We start from the raw sequence: 22,049 nt of genomic DNA, 5'->3' as shown, positions 1-22,049 counted from the left end.
GTTTCTCTTAAGTAAATTGCCAGGCTGCCCTCAAACAGCAAAATTAAGATAAAATTACAGTCTTTTTTCCATTAAGCAACATTAAACACTCCTACTTCCTGCCTTTTTAGCAAAAACAGAATGCCTCATGCTAATAGATCTCATTGCTGAAAACAGAATGCCTCATGCTAATAGATCTCATTGCTGAAAACAAGGCCAAAGCAGCTGGGCAAAATAACTTGAGAAACACACACCCTTCTCTGAGGTCCTTTACACAAACCTACACATAGCTGTGATCCTAGCCACCCACTCCAGTTTCGATAAATAATATCTTGTGTAAAGCACATTTCATTCAATCAGTGCTTTTATCAAAGGATGATCCCACAAGGTACGGAAATTTCAATATTTCTACGCAGCATAACTGTTTTACTTGCAAACTCTTACGCTAACTACCAAATCTACTTTGCTCAAAATAGTTAAGACCTTGGGTCAAGGAGACAGTGGCATTAGCACTCAACAGAAAATGTGCTTCTCTACACTAAAATAGCCACTTAAGCAAGAATGTGGAAATGATTTATCTTGCAATGTTTGAAGTTGGATCTTCACCTCAACTATGTCATGACTGCACAATCAGTCAGAGGAAGACTGTTACACTTTCATACAAAGAAAAGGGTATTCAACTCTTCACTACGAGTATCTAACAAGTAATATTGCCTTTCAGAAAATAAGAAAAAGCATAAATATTAGCTACTGGAAACATTCACATTTATAATATTGGACTTAGAGACCTTCAGTGTTCTACTCCTCACATATAAATCTGTGTTTAATAGTAGAAAGGTAATGCAATTTCACTGAAAGCTGTTTGATTTAAATTAAGCTGTATTTTTTAATCCTAAATATTGCAGTGCTATATTAGTTAAGATGACCAGAAAAATACCAAACTGAAAACTTAAATGAAAGCTTATTAATAAAGCCTTGTAAATGAAATCCAATTTTGAGGCAAGAAGACAGCCAGGTAAGTTTGATTTGGGATGCAGTGATACTATTTATGCATTCATCATCCTTTAATAGCTAAACAACCTATAGGCAATTTCAAAAGTATAAAACTATAGAAGGCTTTCCAACTATGCACACCCAATACTGATAATGCTTATGCATTCAACTAATAATTTCCAAGATCACACCCCCTACAGAACAACCAAATGGTCTTCTAGAGATATAATGAGTCCAATAAGATCACAAAATTATGCACCTGTGAGAATTATTTTTAGTCAATGCATTTTTCAGAGACCCTATTACCTTCAGAAATCCCCATTCTTAAGAAATAAATTAAACTGCTAACGTGAAAAATAAGTGGTTGTCCTAACTAGAGACACAAGTGCTTCTACTGGATCTAAGAAGCTGTCAACTTACAGAGAATGCAGCTCCACAATGTATTTTGCCTCCGTAACTTATACCAGTGCAGAGTTTAAATAAAAATCAACAATTGTACTCTTAAAGAATTAGAAAGTTCATGTTTCTCACATTTATAGACATTCCTGAGCAAGAAGACCAGAATTAATTCATAAGAGTAATTGAGGAATTAGAGAATTTTAGCCAAAAGCCAGTTAATTTTCTCCTTGTCTTGACCTGTCAAAGCTGTGCATGTCCTCAGAAACAATGAAATTCAGATGGTCTTTCATTGTCCTATATGTCAGGGTTCCAGTCGTTAATCAGAAAAGTAGCAGCACAGTCATTAAGCCGAAATGATCATCACCATATTCCTAACCTGGACATACAGAAGGCTGGGTGCCATACATTCTGCACTTGAATAGCAGCATTTTTGAGAACTCACAGTATTCTTTATTTAAATAATGTAAATATGAAAAGAGAGGTCTATACATCATAAGTGGGTATGACACGAGATTTCTCCTTGTCAGAAGTGAAAAATCTGTGTATATATCAAGCAGCGATACTCAGATTTCAAAAGGTCAACTGCAAATGAAGCTCTCTGCCATTTCTCCACTTTTACATGAATTTAGCAAAGACACAGTGTAATCAGTTAGAAAGAACAGGCATTATGACTGAAATCATTTTTTCCTAGCATACTATACACAATTACATATGTTTATATCACTTACAGTGATGTCACATATAAATTAAATTATTCATGTTTATGTTTTGGAGAGAGCATTTAAAACCATAAATACTGCTTTTAAAGTGAATGCATCAGAGAAAGTACTAACAGCGTGACACGGAGGGAGATGAATGCAGGAGCCAGAGGGAACGCCATTCTGAAGGCACAGGAAAACATTCCAGCAGACTTGACCTCCTGACCTGAAGTTCTAGATAGAGTACAACAAAAGAACACGAACAATCAGCAATTAAACTGATGGAAAAACATGTTAATGATCAATTTAAATCAAGTTTGTCACAGAAAAACACACGCCCTGTCCTATTCAGTGCCCCCATGCACACCTGTGCCAGAATAAGTATTTTCACAAACCGCAAAAAAAAAAGGGATGAAATGTATTATTTACATGAAAAATAAGCCATGGGGTTTTTTTGCTGGAGAGAGTAAGCAGCCAAAGATTGCAAAAGGTAGGCTGGCTTCTTTCAGTAATAGTGCCACCTTAGAGCATTCAGAATACAGCCCAGAGCACAAGACCACTGACAGTGCAAAATCCTAAATAAAATCCCTCACACCATTACTCCTTTCATCACAAAAGAAGTGGAATAAAAAATATCATTTCCTACCAAGTTTATCTACAATATTCTTACGCTCTACACTAGCCAACAAGACAATGCTTATGTTAGACTGGAAAGTGTATACATGATTGTATGTGATGCACTGCTTTGGCTTAGGACAAAATTCTAAAACAAAACAATAACAACTTTCCTGTGCTCAATCTACAATATGTGAAGGTTATTCCCACTTAGCTTAAAATAGATAACTCCTCAACTTTAATTAAGTTCATTTGTCTCAACTCAAAATAACTGTGGAAGCTTCATTAAAATGGTTTTAAAAGTACATTTTAGGTGAAATTGATGTTATCTTTTATTCAGTGAGAAAAGACTGTACAAGCATTTAATTCATTATCTGGGCAGTTATAGTTACACTTCTCAAAACTATTGTTCAGTATTCCCTGCAGTTTGAGAGTGGTTCATTTATGTAACACTATCAATTTAATATGCAAACAGAAACTATTTTCTGGCTGCAGGTACTACTGGAAGGAGAAGGTGCCTTTCCTAAATACCCTCCATAAAGCTCCAATTATTTTTGAAAAGTATGGGAAAAATTAATTTTGTAGTAATTTATATACAGATGCTTAGAAAAGTCAAATGTTTACTAGAATGAAATATCCTGCTAAAATTTGTGATTGCAAATTAAAAAAAATAAGTGGTTTTGGAAGAGCAACAGAATGACCAAGTCACATCCTTCTGGAATTCTCATATATGTAACCATAAGATTTGTTTATACTGCAGCTCATTTGATTAAATAGCCTTCAAAAGGAGTAGATGTCTGATGGATTATTGCATTATAACTGGATAATTTGCAGGACTATCTCCTCCATAGGAATATAGAACTCTCAACATCAGATAAACTACCTATTGTATCTGGTCACATTACATGCCCAAGGCAATGCAATTCCTGATGCTTCAGTAGGGGTTGTAAAAAGTTTTGTCCATCTTCATTACCTTTAATATTACTTCAACTGACCTCCTCTACTATAATGAATAGTGTACAGTTTGCCTTCTAAAATGTTACCCCAAAACCTTTTAAGATCTTATTGTCAGTAGCTTGTGATTGCAAGGCTGATCACATTTTCATCAATCACGTGACACTGTCAGATGCTTTCTCTGCACACATGCACGTGAAAATAAATATATACAGTGTTTATTTAGAAAGCCCTGCTGTCTTCCAAGAAGAATACTAATGAAAAATACATTGTCTTAACTGTCACCCGAAAAAAAAAAAAAAAAAGGCAAAAGCTTTTTCTTTGGAAATCTCTGGTACTCCCAAGGGTGACTGAGTTTCACATTGTGTCACAGGGGTAGACTGCTGTTTATTTTCAACAAAATCTACCTAAATTCATCCACATGATATAAATTTCTGAAAAATGGTAGTTGGCCCTATTCCTCCACTGGTCCCGTTCCATGGAGGGTGACACCCAGCTGCTGTCATCAGTTGTTCTGCTAGCTCAAATGTCAATGATCCTTGTCCTCCGAGGGCTTCAGACACACTTGCTGAACTAGAAGATGATCATTAACAGAAAGTCCACCTTGGGGCATTTTGCCCGTTTTCTCAGATTGCTATCTTTAAAAAAAATAAAACACAAATAGGGAAAAATATATACAGAAAAAACTGTATAAGAACATAAAGATTATAAATTGAAGCCATAATTTTGTCCTGAGGTTAGTTGTTAAATATTTTCTGGAAAACACCCTAAGTTCAGTAACTATCAGTAAGACTGACACACATGAATAAAGGGCTGTCTTTTCGCATTATTAGAGCAAAAAGTTTCATAAAAACCAATAATCACAGTGTTTAGCAATAATATAGCTTTGCATGTCAAAGAGAATAATATTCTTTAACACTTTAGAGGAACATTAGTCCAGCAGCTACCCTTTAAGAAAATATAACATCTTTCTATTGCAACATCTCAGAAAACCAGGGATTTTCACAGAAATTTTTACTGCATTTATATTATATATATTTAACAAACTAAGTACACACAGACCATGCAGGAAGAGTGTTTTAAAAGCATGAAAAAGTATATCTGTAAGCATAAACCAATGAAGACTTACTGTTTATAGAAGCCAGAAAAGTTGAAGATGGAAATATTGAGTTTGTCCAAACACCCACTGATAAAACCCAAGGTCTGTGATGAAATCAAGTCTAACAAACAAAAGAACCACAGGGCAGAGAAATGAAAGGCCTATTGCAAGTATGCCAGAAAAATGCTGACCTCTGTTAAAAGCCATTACTTAAAACTAGATCTACAATAGCTATCCGAAAATTATGAAACTTTCCACTATAATTGACAACTATCACCACATGGAAGTCCAGGATTCACTGCAACATCATTCAGCACTACTGCCCTGATCCAGAGAAACAGCCAGATCAGCCCCACCAAAGACGACCCAAATTACATTGCCATAATATCCAGCTTTGATTAATCTTTGAAAAACATCTGGAATATAAAACTTATGTTCCTGCTGTCATCCATTCACTATATACATTTTAATCCCCATCCTTTTTAATCATTTTTTGCTTTCTGTTAACAAAAAAAAAAAAAAAAAAAAATCTGGCTCAACCAGTCAAGACAATCTTTTGCAACAACTGAGCCCGTGACCAGAACAAGAGCTAACAGCAATGCCTGAAACAGCCTAATGCTGTTAAGACTTATCAACAGACTGATAAGATAATGCTCTGTGCCTGCCTTTCTCCAGCAGAAAGATTTCAAGTCAAAGTCTGAACCGAAATCAGAAGCTGCATCCTCCCTGCTTTGGTCTGTGTGAGCTCTGAATGAAAGCAGCTTCAAGTCAGGCCATTTAAGCTAACTTTGGGGGAGAAGAGAGAAAAAGCATTTATTATCTCCCAAATCATGTAAATTAGTGTCAGTTAGATGTTTCCTTAACATCTAATAAGATATTGACAAGAAATGAAAGAAGGAAAGTTAATAAAACATAAGAAAACAAACAAAAAACATATATTATATCTTTTATATAACATTTTATATTGTATGTAATATAAAAAGCTAAAAAAATTATTTCACAATGTTTTCACTAGCTTTTCTTCTTAATCTTTAATAAAAGACTAAGGAAGGCTTGTCATGGAAAACGCCTGCAAGTTAATGCTGACTGGAGTTTCCAAACTAGACAGTTGAAACATTTAACTGCTTAACACTGCATCATGATAGGATTCCCAGCAACATCCTGAATTCTCTAGCCCGTTTGTTCCACTAAACAATGCACTTTCAGACACACCATTGTACTACTTCCTAAAGACACATACTGTCTTCTTCAGCTTAAAACTTGTCATTGCCATTTGGCACCGACCACCAGCCAAACAAAACTACAGAGAATCTCAGAATTGTTGACGTTGGAAAGGAGCTCTTGACTTCATTTTGTACAAACCTCTTACTCCAGCCAGGTCAACTCCAGCAGCCTGTCCTGGACCACATGCAGCTGGGCTTTAAGTATCTCCATAGACAGAAACTCCACAGCCTCTCTGGCAACTTACTCCCGTGCTTGACAACCCCTTCAATAAAAGTGTTTTCTTGTGCTCAAATGGAATTTCATGCGTTTTGTGCCCACTGCCTCTTGTCCTGGCAGTGGGTACTACTGCAAAGAGTCTGGCTCCCTCATTCTTTTTCCTTAAGTACTGGAGAAACTGATGGAGAATTGATCTCACATTAATGAGATCCTCCTGAGCCTTGTTTTCTCCAGGTTGAACACACAGCTGTCTCAGCCCCTCCTACTATGAAAGAGAATCCAGGTGCTTAATCATCTTTGTGGTGCTGCTGGACTCACTTCAGTCAGTCTGCCTGTCTGTTGTACTGGAAAGCCCAGGACATGGCCTCACCAGTACTGAGTAAATTAGGACACCTTCCTTGACCACTGGCCATGCTCCCCCTGACGCATCCCAGGATAATGTTTGCCTTTTTTGCCACAAGGACACATTGCTGGCCCTTGGACAGCTTGTTGTCCACCAGGACCCCAAAGTCCCTTTCAGCAAAGCTGCTTTCCAACCAGTTGGCCCCCAGCATGTACTGATGCATAGGGTTATTCCTCCACAGGCGCAGGACTGAGCATTTCACTGTGCTGAACTTCATGAGATTGCCATTAGCCCACTACAGCCTGCTAAACACCAGGCATGGCAGCTTTTGTTTTATATTAGCACATTAAGATAAATAAGTAGAAATTACTGGTTTGTTAGAATGTGCAGAAACTGCATAGCATTTAATCTTCATTAAGAATTTACCTCGCTCCTCAGCATACTTTTTCCTTGAGAAAGTCCTCAACTAGAGGTAATGCCATTCTCTAAGAATGACAGATGATTCTTTATGGTTGAAGAAAATTGCTGAGTACTGCAATTCAAAAACCTCTGTTGAAGTTGGATAGAGCAACAGCGTTTCCCCACTAGGAAACAGCCACAACATTTATCTGCTTTCTGCAAAACACTTTGCTTTTTTATACAGGCCACCAAGAAATTCAAGCCTTCCTAGATTTCAGTGCATTGCAAGCCTGAAATGTACTGCAAAAGTAAGTGGAAAATCAATGACACAAAGATCTGTGATTTTTCTAGATTCCAAACTATAAGTAGCTACAAGTAATTTTGAATGCCTTGCTGCTGTGTATCCCAAAATCAGAACAGACAATTACAAAGTATCTTAAGAAACCAGAAGGCCCTTTACTACTCATATGGCCAGTCAAGTAGACTTTCCCTCTTTTCCCAACTCCTTGCCACAAATCATTCCTGTAGCAGTATCTATATCGAGAGAGAAGTCCGTGTTATTTCTAGATTTTGCAAACTGACAAGTTACAATACATTTTCTAGTCTTTTGATTTTGTTCACTGATGGGAGAAGGGGATCCTCTGTTTTATTTGTGTCCTTTCTGGCGGAGAAATAATAAAAAAAAGAACAGCTCATTGAGAAGCTTGTGTCAGCTTCATTGTCAAGACAAAGGTCACTGCATTCCTATTCACGATGACCTACAACTGTACCCATTTAAAGACTTCATTACGGTATATTAGAGGGACCTCTTTCTCAGAGATTTTAATTTAGCTTCATTGTGAGAAGAACAAAACATGCAAGCATCAGAATACGGTGTTAAAAATTGTAAAAACTAATGATTTCAGCAGTCTTGTTCCCCTTGCCATCCACTCTTAAGATAACGTGTGAAGTACGATTTCCTGAACCACATAAAACAAACTATGAAACTACTTTTACTCTAAAGTCTCTCAGCTCCAAAATAAACAATCAAATTTAGTGTATCTGCACAAAAATTATTACCTACTCTCAAAAAAAATCCAAGTTCCAAGATCTCAAGATGAGTAATTAGTTTAACTTTCATGTCTCCAGACTAATATGAAATTACTATTAGAGAAGCAAATCTGGAAAGAAGTTTTAATTAAGAATGCTCAGGAAGTAAACTTTTAAATCACCTACACATTTCATACATATTTCATATAGACTGCACTAAGAACACCAAGTGTACATGTTCAGTTACAGGGTTTGATGCTCCTAGTTCATGATATCATCTGACCTAGCTTTCATAAAATTCCTTAAGCTAAACAGGTTGAATAGTTTTAGTGACACATCTCTGTTGACTACTAGTGAATAACACTGGGGTTATTCAACCCCCTCTGGCCAAACTCAAGATAGCAGAATTTTGGCACAGATCTCTGCATTTCATTTTCACATAGTGAATCAATACTTGGAAATGCCAGGTCTTCCAAAAAACCCTAGGTGTTCTAAGACATGGAGCTTGCTGCACTGTCTCTCGCACTTCCAAACCCTTGGCCACTGCCCAGCTGTAAAAGGCAGGCCATGCTCTCTCTGCCAAGACTCTGTGATTGCCTTCTGCCCCTTCAGACAGGATAGGGCCAGGAGCTTCTACAAGTAAATGTGTTACTACCAACCTGATCGAATTCCAAGCAGATAGCTAACACAATATAAGTGACCTCCTCAGCTGAAGAAGCTAATCCTTATTAGTCTCATTGTCCAGTATGACCAAACAGCTTCCAAGACAACATATTTTTTCTTTCTAGAGATCACTTCGTTTAAGAGATAAGAAGCTCCACTGGTATATTTTACCCATCAGAATTTAAAGCACCTCAGAAAAACATGCAAGATATTTTATTACACCTCTATATATTTCCTCATTACTGGAAAGGAAATTAAATTGATTCTAAACCCTGCCACTCAACAAGCTGCACGTGGATTTCTTTGTAAATTCTACTCTAAACAGGTCTCAGCCTGTTTTTATTCCCACTCCTCTCAGAATGCAACAGCATGCAAAAACATCCCACCTGTGAGCCATTTTCCCCCCAACAGAAAACAAGTGCAGTATTCAGAATGTTTGAGTAGATTCAACCATCCTTACCACCACTGACATAATTTCCAGCCACATAAGCAATCATGTCCCAGTCAAGACCTTTCCACTGGGGACAGAGTATGAGCACACAGAGGAGTACGCACTGTAAGGAGAAATTGTAAGATGAAAAAGCAACCAGTCTTTTGGCCTTTGAGAAAAAAATCAAAATCAAATCTCCTTTGCCAACAGCACAAAGTAAAGGGATCCTTCTGAACAAGACACAGGAATATTCTGAATGGTAAGAACCTAGTTTTAGATAAAGCAGGTTTTAGCATCAAAGGTGGCACATGAGCTACTACAAAATATCTGATGCTTGTGGTAGATCTTACATAGTGACCATTATATGCCTCATTACCTCACAGAATGTTTTGAGAGTTGTAGCACTAAATAAGAGGCTATTTAATATACATTTTAAGGTAAGATAGAGTATATTAAAATAATCAAAGAAATACATTCTTAAATTAGTTCTTAATTCTTTCTTCATTTTGAGTCTGGCTGTATAATATTTTATCAAATTTCGGAGCAGGTTGCCAAGTAGACAGACATCTTTCTAGTGTAAAATCCTACCACTACTTAGGACAGCCTTAGGTTTAAAATTACCAAATCCATTGGAAATTTATTAAAAGCAAAATATTGAGAAGCATTAATATGAACATATAGTAGTATGCTATATACAAAAATTTGCATTACTATAAAGATTGTGAAAGTTTAAAAAAAAGCCAGAACTAAATCTTCTCTTTAATCCTCAATTCACTCCACCCTGAATGTACATTATAACAGACTGATGACATGATTACAGAGAATTTTATCCAAGCAACACCACCTTGCTGTTGTAACACAGAGATCTTATACCAAGGAACTCAAATACAATCAGTGTCACAGAGATGAAATGTCAGCACTTATCCCTCCAGGTCATAGGTATCAAAAGGAAACTGGGCATCCAAAGGTAAATGTATATCTATAAACCCCATAATATTAGAATATCAGTATATGGATATGGCAAAATATATTTGTTTTCTTTTCTAACATGTGAGAAAGCAAACAACACTGAAATAAACCTGGGGTTTAACTACCAGTGAAAAAGGTTACACAAGAAATATGTTTCTAACAGCATAGACAATGAAGTGTAGGACAGTTGCTCATCTGGTAAGCAGGGTATATACCCTGTGTTCCAAATGCTGTATACAATACTAAACCATATTTTCCTAAGTCTTTGTACAAAGAAAAAAATTGCACAAAAATCACTTGAGAAGAATATTAAAAGACACTACAGTTCATATAAGCAGTGGGAAAACAGATTCCAACCTGACAATATGCAACACATGTACCCATGTACACACACTGAAGACTGCCACATGGACTAACACACTAAATGATTGTAACAGCCTGACTCTTATCCTAGAGTGGTCATCTTTGGAGACAGAGCTGCCAAACTTTCAAATCTCTGAATGTAAAAGCATTTTCAAAAACTTAATTATTATCAGGTTTCAAGAACAGTGATTCAACAAAGGATATCCACCAACCTAGTCTAGAGTCCTAGCTTGTGGGGAGATGATTCTAATTTGTTTTTGAAGAAGCATGGGATGAAAGCACCAGTGTAACAAGAAAGTTTTCTTCCTTAATCTAATTTTAGGAAATATGTGAGCAATTTTTGCAGAAGTTTCCCAGAGATAGTGCATAGAGCATGAGACAGACAGAGCCCAGAAAATTACAGCTCAAATGTTTAAAGCTGGTAATCAGCAGGGGCTGTAAACAGTATCTTTCATTTTAAAGTGACCTGATTCCCGTGGACACATGCTAGAACACAGAGTTAGTAACTTAAACATTGTCACAAGTATCTTTTTGGGTATAACAAACATTTCCACAGTCACAACACCAACTTGACATGAACAAGGCTGATTTCTAGTCGCTGGGGAGAAAAAACAGCAGAAGCATCATTCAGACAATTACACTGTTATCAAGCATATAATACTGGGGGTGGGGAAAGACCAAACAATTGAAACATCAAAAACCGCTGATAGAATACACTGAATTATTCCAATACCTTCTCAAGGGCTCTATGAGGCATCAGGCAGCTTTTCTTCATCAGTAGTCCATAAATCTGAAATTGCAACCACCTTTCACACCGTTCTACTTTCACCTTTTTTTCATCCTGCTTTCATTTCTGTTTGTCACTCTAACATTTCACCCACAAGACTGTGTCCAATTTAAGTAATTCAGGAGCTAAGTCAAATGTTACTTAGTTCTTCTGTATCATCTGCAGGTGGGTCAGACATGCATTTTCAGTGGCCCAGGACACAGAGATGCATTCACAATTCAAGGTACCATAATGCACTTTTCCAAAGCAAAAACATGTTATGTGAGCTACTGAAAGAGGAATTGTAACAGTTTATGCACAATTTTCTATCATCACATATTATCAATTCTTCTTTGCAACCCTGTTAGTGGTAGGAACCAGGTTATCATTCTCCTCCTATAATTTCTTTAGAAACAACAATGAACAAACCTTGAAATAAAGAGCCATTTTGCTTTCCCTTTCCATCTCTCACTGCCACATCCCCAAATAACATTTTAGTTCATGTGGGTTAACTACTACTTACTATGTAGTTTTCTAATATGTAGCAGGCAAAGCCATAGCCCGATTTCTATGCAATTTTAACATTTCCTTAACCTTCATTATTTAAAGAGAAAAAAATTTGAACTCCATATTGAAGTAGGAAAATATTTAGTTTTGCTCTATTTAGAAACATTTTTGAATGACTGCTAAACTGTGCAAAATTCCACTGTTTCCATCAGATTTTTTTAAATGATTCTTAGCAATGTTCTGAATATTAGACATTTTTCCATATTTACCTTATAAAGTTTTTGCCATTTTTCAACATGCCAAGCATTTTTCTCATCTGTCACTGTCTTGATTCAAATTCACATGCAAAGTTGAAGAAAAATACAGATTAAGTAAATCCACAAACTATCTTCAGATAATCTAAAATGCTTTTAACTATTTTGCTACAGTACTATTACTGGGCATTTTAGAATGCACAAGTTAGCCTGGGGGGGGGGAGGAACCACAACCAAAAACCCTCCCCAAAAAGCAGATAGAGAACCTTCTACAATCTTTATCTTGAATGAAATTATATTACATACGTGTCATTCTGAATTTCCAGCAATTATAAAAAGTCTTGAAGTTAACAACACGCAATTTAGGTATTTTTTAACCAAAACTACAGATTTGAAAAGATGAGGCTGTATGAACATTTTAACTTCAGGAAATTTGCTCAGTTTTGCTAAGCTAAAGGTGTGAGAGAAAACCAGAGCCCTGGTTTCTAAAATAGCACATTCAGATTATCTGACTCAAAAGGAAACTGAAGAGAATAAGCTGAAAACATGCCAGTAAGTTATATTATTCCTTCTCAAAATTTAATCTCCTAATGTTTCCCTAATAGGTTCTCAAGTGTGACTGGATAATAGAAGTGATACCTTAATGATTTTGTGAATAATGGGTTTTATTAAGTTAAAGCAAACAGCCAGAACAATACATATGCAACTTCTACTACACACAATATAAAGAACGTAAATTATAACCTCTGTAAAACAAAAGAAAAGGTACTCAAAAAGCCAACACAGTGGTTACGGACTATTCCATCCCCGATGACCGGCTGGGTTCTGTGAGTAAAGAACAGTTGTTGTTTGCTTATTTAAACTGAAACAGCATGAAATACAGAATCAAGTATAAATAAAAAGTTAATGGAGTTACACGGACTCTATGAGAACAAACTCTAGATTAGTGAGGGGAAAAAAAAAAAAGACACTTACTACTAAAAGAGATCACGAGTGGGCTCAGGTTTCAATTCTTAGTGGTGAGGGACAACAGGAGAAATTACCCAGGATTTTTGTAACAATTCCTTTAATAATACACCACTTTCATAACCAGAAGTGTTTTACACTTGCACAATGTTAATAACTTTATTATACATGGAAGCCTGTAATAGGCTGATTACACAATAAGACTGCAAACAACCACTGGTACCTTCCTGACAACAGAAAAGTACGTAAGACTGAAACATCACCAAGAGTACATAAAAAACCATCATCATAAACATCACCAAAATTACATTAAAAAACTAATTAAAAAATACATTTGCAAAAAGTGGTTTAGAGCAGTGCCACTGCCTTTCAGCAGCTTTGAATGGCCACCAGTATTTCTAGCAGGTTTCCATGGCTCCACAGGCATTAATCAGGATTCACATATAATAAATAATGTACCACAAAATATACATAAAGTAAGGCAATAATTCCAAAGAAAAGTTCTGTTGATATTAACAAGCCACTCAAGTTCTACTTTTGTAGTTGATGTCATCACCAGAAGCCTTTGATGGAATTGCAGCCTTAGGCCCTAAAAGCCTGCCATGATGAACTGCTGCAAGCCCCTCTCTCTGTAAAGAGCTTCAGTGACACCACTGGTACCCAGCTGGGCACAGGGGTCCGTGTTAGCTGATCCTGATGCAGGATAAGGGCCTTAGTATGTACAATTGGGAGTATATTATTTCTTATTGTACATGGAAACCTCGACATAGTTCTAAAACATGTGGGTGTTCATTGTTCATCATCTGATGTCTTAAGACATCAGAAAGCACATCGTAAGATATGCACTTTCTGGAATGTAAATCTTTTTAAATGCTAGCTATTAAGTTGGGGTGAGAGAGTGAGTGGGGAATAAGGGAAAGAAAAGGGTGAGGGGACCACCAAGACCAAGTCCAGAGGAACCAGGAACGCAATAAAATAGAGGGACCCTTTTACACTAAAAGAACATGAAAAAGGGGAAGAGCAAGAGATGGACTTTTTTGAACCATGTATAATAAATAATTATCTGGATTACGACTGTAGTTTCAAGTTGGGGTTCTAATGACATGAACCAGATGCACACATTTGTTCTCATGGTTTGTGTCAACAGAATCTCTTTACAGAATTACAGTCTCATGCAGAAGTTCTGGGGACATTACTGTTCAGATTAAAGCTACCGTGCTGGGCTCATCCTACAGACCCAAGAGTATTTGCTCCACCTGCCTGGAATGAGCGTCACCTGGAAGAACAGGAGTACTTTAAAAACAACAAGATTTAGGTAGCAAAATTCTTTCAGATCAACCAACATAAAAAACAGCAATTTGAAATGTCATAGATCCCTTCCTCAAAAAGCTGAGATATATATTTGTCATCACTGGAAGTTCCAATACACTAACGGTGCATAGAATTCCCATGCTTCATTACACTTTCCTGAGAGTAAAGCAATTAGAATAAACCTCAGTCCTAGGAAAAAAGTTAATTTTTTGCATTTTAAACTTTTGGGCTATTCCCTGACAATCTACACAATGTAAATTTGATTGCTAAACATTGTCACTTGAACAAAAACACTATTTTAAACTATTGATTTTTGATTAAAAACCATAATAAACAGAGCTAAAAAAAAAATCACACTAACAAAATAAACTAAATATGAAAAGTTGCATTGAAAGGGCATGTTACATTATTCTTAATAGGACCGTGTAGAAACATTCCAATGGCAGTGTTGTCAAAGTAAAACAAATTACATTAAGAAGACCCCACAGCCTAGTCAGTCAGGACCTTACCTGTAACTCTGGCTGGTTGGGGTTTTTACTCGTGTACTACATGGCTCATTTACATCAGACATCATATTTGTATACCCTGAGAAATCTGACACTGAAGTCCTTACTCTATGGTCCACTTCTCCATTAGAGTTAGTGATAAAAGTCATTGGCACCCTGCTGCCCGACTTAAACTGAGAACCAAACGCTTGTGCAAAGTTCTCGATCTGGTAGGTTGCTCTAGGCTCTATGTCCTTCTGAGGATCTATCTGGCTAGTTAACTCCTGAGATGGGATCTGAAAGCTCGTTGAGGATTCTATATTTTTCTGTTCCTTCTGGCCAGTCAGTTTCTGAGATGCTGACTGGTAGTTAGACGAAGTCTCTAAGTTTTTCTGCGGATCAATGAGATCATCCAGCTCTTGAGAAGGAGTCAACTGTTGATGTGAAGCCTCCAAAGCAGACAAATAAAAGCCTGGCTGAGATCCAAGCAACATCCCAAATGGAGGTTTTGGCAATGCAGTTGGCAATACTGAGGTAACAGATTGGCTGAAGCCACACTCAAGTGGAGATGTAGTGTATATCTGTTTGTCTGGAAACAGAGTGTGGTTATGGAGAGTCGAAGACAAGCTAACAAACTGGAAACTGGGTCCAAAAGCAAAACCAGTGCTATTGGTTGTTCTTTCAAAGGCTTGTTGGAGGTATTTTGAGTATTCTTGCAACATGCTTGCCTTATCATTTGAAACTGTTTGAGAGTTAGGGCTCAAGTTTTCCTCCTGAACCATCTCTGAATGTTCTCCTGAGGTGTGCAAGTCCACACGCTGTTCAGTTATACTGAAAGGATCTTCTTTCTGGCCTTCTGATTTGTGAGAATACTGGTCCAAAAGGCTCTGTAAGACTTCATCAGGAATACCAGACTTGTCGTGGCAAGACTTTATTTCACTGTTTAAAGATGCTGAATCAATGAGAGATAAAGGAGCTTCGTTATCCATAACACTAACACCTGGAGACTGGATGACGGACTGCTGGGAAGTCATGTGTCCAACATTAAGTGAAAAGGCACTGTTACTGCTTGCAGTTTGTAAGTATCTTCTTTTCTTGGAAAACTGCATGGCATCATCGTAATTGCTACTTATTTGACCCGGTTTACCACCTGTACTTTGGAGAAGGCCAATAGTTTCTACACCGGTATTGGCTACTAGGCCCAGAGAGCCACTCTGTTTCCCAGACAGTGGTTTTTGCCCCAAAATATCTGGCAGTGGTGATACAAAGTTAAGGTAATTTTTGTCTGCCTGTTTTCTGCTTGCTTTTTTCAAGACCAATTTTGGCACCTTTTTCTGAAGTTCTTCTATGCCTGTGCCAACTAGACCACCACTGGAAGACACAATAGGAATATCAACTGCATAACTTGGCATGGCCACATTACTTGTAACTTGAGATTCAGCTATTTTGCTGCTACACTTGTTTCCTTTGTTTTCAGTGGATGTACTTTTTGTTTTACTTTTTCTCCTTGAGGAACTTGTATTTCCCTGAGACAATGCAGCCAAGCTACCCATGCTGTTTGATGATCCAGGCTCCATTCCAGGCCCTGCTTTACCTATGGCTTCACCACATGTTCTTCTGTGCTTCAACAGTCTATCAGTCCTTGAAAAATACTGCTGACAAGTGTCACATTTGTATGGCTTTTCTCCACTATGCGTCCTCTTGTGTCTTTCCATGTGGTACTTCTGGATGAACTTCATACTGCACTGGTCACACCCAAAAGGCTTCTCTCTACTGTGGATCTTCTCGTGTCTCTGCAGTAAGTACTTCTGGATAAAGCCCATGCTGCACTGGCTGCACTGGAAAGGCCTCTCCCCGGTGTGGATGAGCACGTGCCTGCGTAAGTGATAGGAACTCCTGAAGGCAGCACTGCAGTGTTCGCAGACGTGAGGTTTCTGGCTGGGGGACGCAACGGCACCTTCCCCATCTCCCACCAGGGGGGGTTTGGATGAAGCGCTTGGCTTCCGCTTGGCTTTGATTCCCTGAGTTTCTGGCTTTGGCCTCTTTGCCTTCTTGACCTGGGCGTCGTGCTTTGGCTCACCCGCACTCCCTGGGGCGCCCTCGCCTCTGCCGGTCAGCAGCAAGTCTCGGTGGGGATGCTGGTGCAGGTGGTGAAGAAGGCTGAGGTCCTGGATCACGCTCTGGCCGGCTCCTTCGCCGCTGCCGCCGCCCAGGCCAGGGGGTCTCTCCTCCGCCGCTCCCCCGAAGAGCCCCCCGTAGTGGTGATGGTGCTGCGGCTGCTGCTGCTCCTCCTCCTCCTGCTCGCTGGGCTTCTCTTGCTTGATGCTCACCAGGGACTGCAGAAAGCCCCAGGGGCTCCTCTGCGAGGAGGGTGCGGAGGGGAAAGCCCCCGCCGGCTCCTTCTTGAAAGTCACGTCCTGCGGGGGCGGAGGCGCCGGGGGCTCGCCCGCCGTGGAGGAAGCGGCGGCGGCGGCCGGAGGTAACACGCACTGCGGGGGGTGCTGGGCCGGCGGGGGGGGCGCGGCCGCCCGGGCGAAGCTGGTGACCGGGGGCAGGCGGTGGTTGAACATCACCATGCCGGGGGGGAACGTGGGCTCCATGGCCGCCGCCCTCTTGCCGCCGCCGAGGAAGCCGCTGCCGAGTTTCATCCCCCGGGAAGGCGGGCCGGAGAGGAGGCGCGGCCCAGAGGGGCTGCGGGACCCGCCGCCCGCACCCGCCCGCCCGCCGGACCGCGCTGGCTCAGCGGGCGGCTCCCGCGGCGGCCCCGCAGCCGCCGCCTGGGCGCATTGCCGGCTCCCGTCCCGCGCCCGCGGCGGCCCCGGCCCGGCTGCACTCACGGCTCCCGCCGCCGCCGCCAGTTACAAATATCGCCGCGTCCGCTCCACAATGGAATTAGCAGCGCCCGCCCCGCCGCACATGCGCGCCGCGCGGCACGCTGGGAGCGCTGGCGGCGCTTGGCCGCCCGGCCGCGGGCGCGCAGGCGCGGGGCGGGGGCTGGGGGGCGGCGCGGGGGGCGCGGGCAGGGCCAGGCCGAGCCGGGCGGCATCGCTGGGCCGGGCGGGACCCGCCGCCGCACGGCCGGGACGGCTACGGGCGGCCCCCGCCCCGCACGGCCGGATAACGGGACCGGCACCGCCCGCGGGCGCAGCGCAGGTGCCGCCCCGCGAGGGCGCGGCAGCGCCGGTCACGCCGCGCAAAGCGCCGACACGGGCAGCGGCTGCGGGCTCGGCGTCGGTGTCGGCTCCGCCGGAGGAGCCGCCGCGATGCTGAAACTGAACATGGTTAACAAAGGCCCCACTGTGTGGCTGTTTGAGCCCAAACCAGTGCCTTCGGCTGCACGTACCGCCACGGCGTTAGTGAAGCCGCTCCGCTCCCACAAGTGAAACGCTACCAGTAAGAAGTATTTTAGTCCAATGTAGCCATCGGGCAATGTATCCGACACACGCTGCTCCCACGCCGCCGGTGCGCCTTGCGTTGGGAATCCTCCCCGGGCATAAACTGGGGAGGATTTTCCCACACGTCCCCGTTTCCCAGAGCAGAACACACCACGGGAGCATCCGCTGCACACCTGGCCCCGGCTGCCTGGGACACCCCACCCGCAGCACAGCCCCTGCCCCAAGCACTGGACCCCACGTACAGCATTCTGGGCCCACTGTTACAGCAAGACCCACACCGATAATGCTCACTGGTTTCGTTATATGTACGGAAATAATTCATCCTTATAATGGAAATGCAATAAAATTGTTATTTTGAAATAGCAGCTTATTTTGGTTAATCAGGAGAACTAATTCTTATTAACATAATGGAAGTAGTTGTACAACATGGATAAATTCCTTATGATTTTTATGCTTTATCTGCCAAAAATAATTCCCTTTATGACTGATGAGCCTGCAAATAGGAAACACTGTTCATAGTCCTAACTGGTACAAAGCCCTGGGTCAGATTTTAAAATCTTAAACACATCTAACTGATCTTAAAAAAGGAATTCAATGCCATTTCTGTACTTTACTTCAAAATTTTGTTGAGTAAGTAAAACTTGTTCCTTTTATAATTTAAATTCAGTGTCCTCTACATAGCATGTAAACTAACAGTTAATTTCAAAATGTACATTAGATTATGCCAGTTTAGGACTGTCGGGTTTAGCTAAAAGACAGACCAGGAATTCAAAAAACTTAAAGCAGCAGTAAAATATTAGTCAATGCCTGTGAGAAATGAGTCTGTCCCTTTATTCAGGGTGTCAGTGTTTAATGGTAAGCTGGGATGCATATAAGCTAGTCCAAGCATGAAGGGCAGTAGGACACTCGTATGGAAAGCCAACTTTGTCCCTCAGTTATCAAGATAAGAAACCTGTCATTTCTCTCATTCACTCTGTCAGCCTTGAGATACTCCAAGCAGACTTACCTCTGTGTTGTACACCCCATATATCAGGAAGATGAAGAGACCCTGTAAAATAAAATGGAGGGAAAAAGCTGTTAACTCTAATCATTTCAGCAGTAGAAATACCTGAAATAAACTTTCCTGGGAACAGACAAAAGAAGACACACTTCATCAAGGTCAATTTATTTTTCTATTTTTCAACATTATCAGCTGTACCTTGAGCATTTATTTCATAACACGGGAGTGCATCAACTATATTGTGATATTCAACTGTTCGGAAATGAGAAACTTAGCATCAAAGGATCTATAACATTAATTAGAAAATTTAATTTTATATGAGTGCTCTTTCAAACAAAAGACCAACAAAATAAATTTATTTTAAAAAGTGAAAACACGAAGATGCCAAAGCAAGCTGAGAAGGAGTAAACACCTCTACTTCTGATATTTATTTTTTTAAAAAGTGAAATTAGGAAAATATATAGTACCAAATTTTACACTACTCCTGTTTATGTATGGACAAATGTATACACGCCATCTAATTATTTTAGAAATTTGAAATAGGAAGAAAGTAAGAGATGTATAAGGACAGAAGAAAAAAATAATGCACGTAAGCACATAGCATACATGAATCACCGAATTCTTTTAACAGCTTGCTTCAAATTGGCCTATTATTAGACAAAACAAGCTAAAAACAAACAAAACATTTACTTCAGTGAGTTTCTCTGAATGTTTTCACCTTAGTGAAGGATATGTTTCCAGGATCTGAGTTAACGATGCAACTTATTACTGGTTCATGCAATCTGCAGATAGAATCCTGAAAAACACAGTCAAATTACCAGGAAGAACAGAATAGCAAATGGAAATAAAATGTAAAATATATAGTTTGCTATGAAAATGCTTCCATAACTCAGATTCACCTTGGGCTTATAACATTTTTAAATTTATTTGTAAAATGACCCTAACTTGTAATACTAATATTTAAATTGGCCACATGAGTATGTCAAGCAAAAAAACTCGACTTTCAGACAGAAAATATATTCTGATAAGAAACTGCATTTGAATAGCAAAGAAACTACAACTTTTTAATCCAGCATGCAAATTACTTGAAGACAGCTGGATTCATTCCAGATTTGCTCATCAGCGAAATCACTACCTTATTAGGAAGGGAGTAATAAGAGATACCATTCATATGTAATATTTCCATGGATTCCCCAATGCCAGAGTAAAATCCTTGGGAGAGGGTATTTTTGCTTAATTTCTTTTGTTTAGTTTTTAAAAAAAGCTAAAACCCAACACTTCCTCTCAGTTATTTTCAGATTAAATCAATGAACTCATCAATAAGCAAGGATAGATTAAAAAAAAAAAATAAACAGCTATGTTTTTGAGCATGCCTTCACATAAAATATATCACAATTCTATCATGAAGCTTGTTTGTAAACAGAACAACCAGAATCTCTAAGCTTGACAACTCAGATAAGTGAATTACTCAGAGGCAAACTATTTGTAGAATAAAATCCCACTTATCTCTCTAAATACAGAATTAGTGGACCATTTTGAGTCCTTTCACAGAATTATCTGAAATCTGCATTTAGACTGTGGAAAGAAATATCAGAAACTTTCTCAAAAGTTACACTGAAGTAAAATTAGTTATATCTGATATAAAGTAAATATTGGAAGTTATAGAAAGTAAGATGAGCACATCATAATTGCATTAAACATAACTGGCAGCTGATTAATCAAATTATTCAACATACAGCAACAGAAGCAGCATCACAGGCATTTCGTAACTGAATGTTCTGCAAAACAATGCCAATAATACAAATGTAAATAGTGTAAAACACATACATAATTTTTATTTACTAATCGGATCATGATCTGTATACATACATTAAAAATGGAAAGCGTATAAAGTGTACGTTTTTATTTCCTCGTATCTCCATTTCAAGACCCTGGATTTTAGGGATTTCCATGCCAGGCAAGAGGCTGCAATGGGTAAATGCCATAGTGAGAGGCAAGGAATAATCAACTATTGTTAAAAACAAGGGGAAAAAAAAAAAATTCCTTTCTCAGGCTGATCCCAGAAGAGAGAGTAAAATGACATGCTTCTTGTTATTCAGGTATTTTCATGAGTTAAAATTCTTGCCAAAACTGTCAGTCCAAACAATGTTGTTTGCTGTGATATTAAGACTAAAAAAAAAATTTAAGAATATACATTCAAGAATTCCAACACACCAGAATGTTCTTTTTAACCTAGATATGCAAAAAACAATGTTTTTAATTGCTTCTGAGTCTCTTCTGAAGTCTATGAATCTCATAAAATCCCAGGAAAACAAAATAGTTAGCTACTTAGGTTTGGATATTTGCTAATCTTACAGCATATTCAAAACAAATAATTACAAATTCCAGATCTTAAATTGGCATGCCAAGTTTTTGCTTTTCTTGAGCTCGATAGCAGCTCCTTTAAATACTTAACTGTTAGAAATATGAAGTGCTGTGGACATTCTTATCTTAATTCTTGGAGACTTCTAGGAGTTTTTTGTCTTGTTTTATCTTGGGGGAGGGAAAGGGGATGTCCTTTAACATCAATAAATTATTCCAGTGGAATCAGCCCAACAAGGATTTTACTTATTGTTTGCAATGAGTTACTACATCTTGGTACCCACAGCTGATAATATGGGGTCATTTTCCACACCACACTATCATCAACAATTGTACAGGACAGTTTGTGGTCCATCTGAGATCAAAATCAAGAGGTACAAATCCTGAGGTGGTTTGAAATGTTAACAATAATATGGTCTTACAGAATTGATAGTTCAGTTTCTTTAGCTCATTAATTACAAAAAACAAGAGTTTCTCTGTTTCTTCAGTGGGCCCTGGTGTTGGCTGCAGTGTGGTTCTGTGAGCAGCTGCCTCAGTTGCTCAGGCGGGTCAGATGTTCTTTGGCTTCTGGGAATTAAGCAGTGTTGTGATCAAGCCAGTAATTTTATCCAGAGCTGTTTATTATTTCTGC

At 39.4% G+C, this 22,049-nt stretch overlaps 1 protein-coding gene across 1 annotated transcript; it reads right to left on the bottom strand.

Annotated features, from left to right (window-relative positions):
- Positions 1-11,915: 11,915 nt before the first annotated feature.
- Positions 11,916-17,351, bottom strand: ZNF281 (zinc finger protein 281). Its single transcript, XM_032696987.1, has one exon. It carries the CDS (start codon positions 17,308-17,310, stop codon positions 14,683-14,685), a length of 2,628 nt encoding a protein of 875 aa, XP_032552878.1. The 5' UTR covers positions 17,311-17,351; the 3' UTR covers positions 11,916-14,682.
- Positions 17,352-22,049: the final 4,698 nt, after the last annotated feature.

This window comes from Chiroxiphia lanceolata, chromosome 9 (assembly GCF_009829145.1).
Source record: "Chiroxiphia lanceolata isolate bChiLan1 chromosome 9, bChiLan1.pri, whole genome shotgun sequence".
NCBI classification, from domain to species: domain Eukaryota; kingdom Metazoa; phylum Chordata; class Aves; order Passeriformes; family Pipridae; genus Chiroxiphia; species Chiroxiphia lanceolata.
The sequence above is the reverse complement of the archived record's forward strand: the minus strand, read 5'-3'. Positions and strand labels throughout refer to the sequence as shown.

Bases quoted from the DNA above. Each gene is read 5' to 3' on its own strand.
- ZNF281 (XM_032696987.1), bottom strand. From the start codon at position 17,310: ATGAAACTCGGCAGCGGCTTCCTCGGCGGCGGCAAGAGGGCGGCGGCC.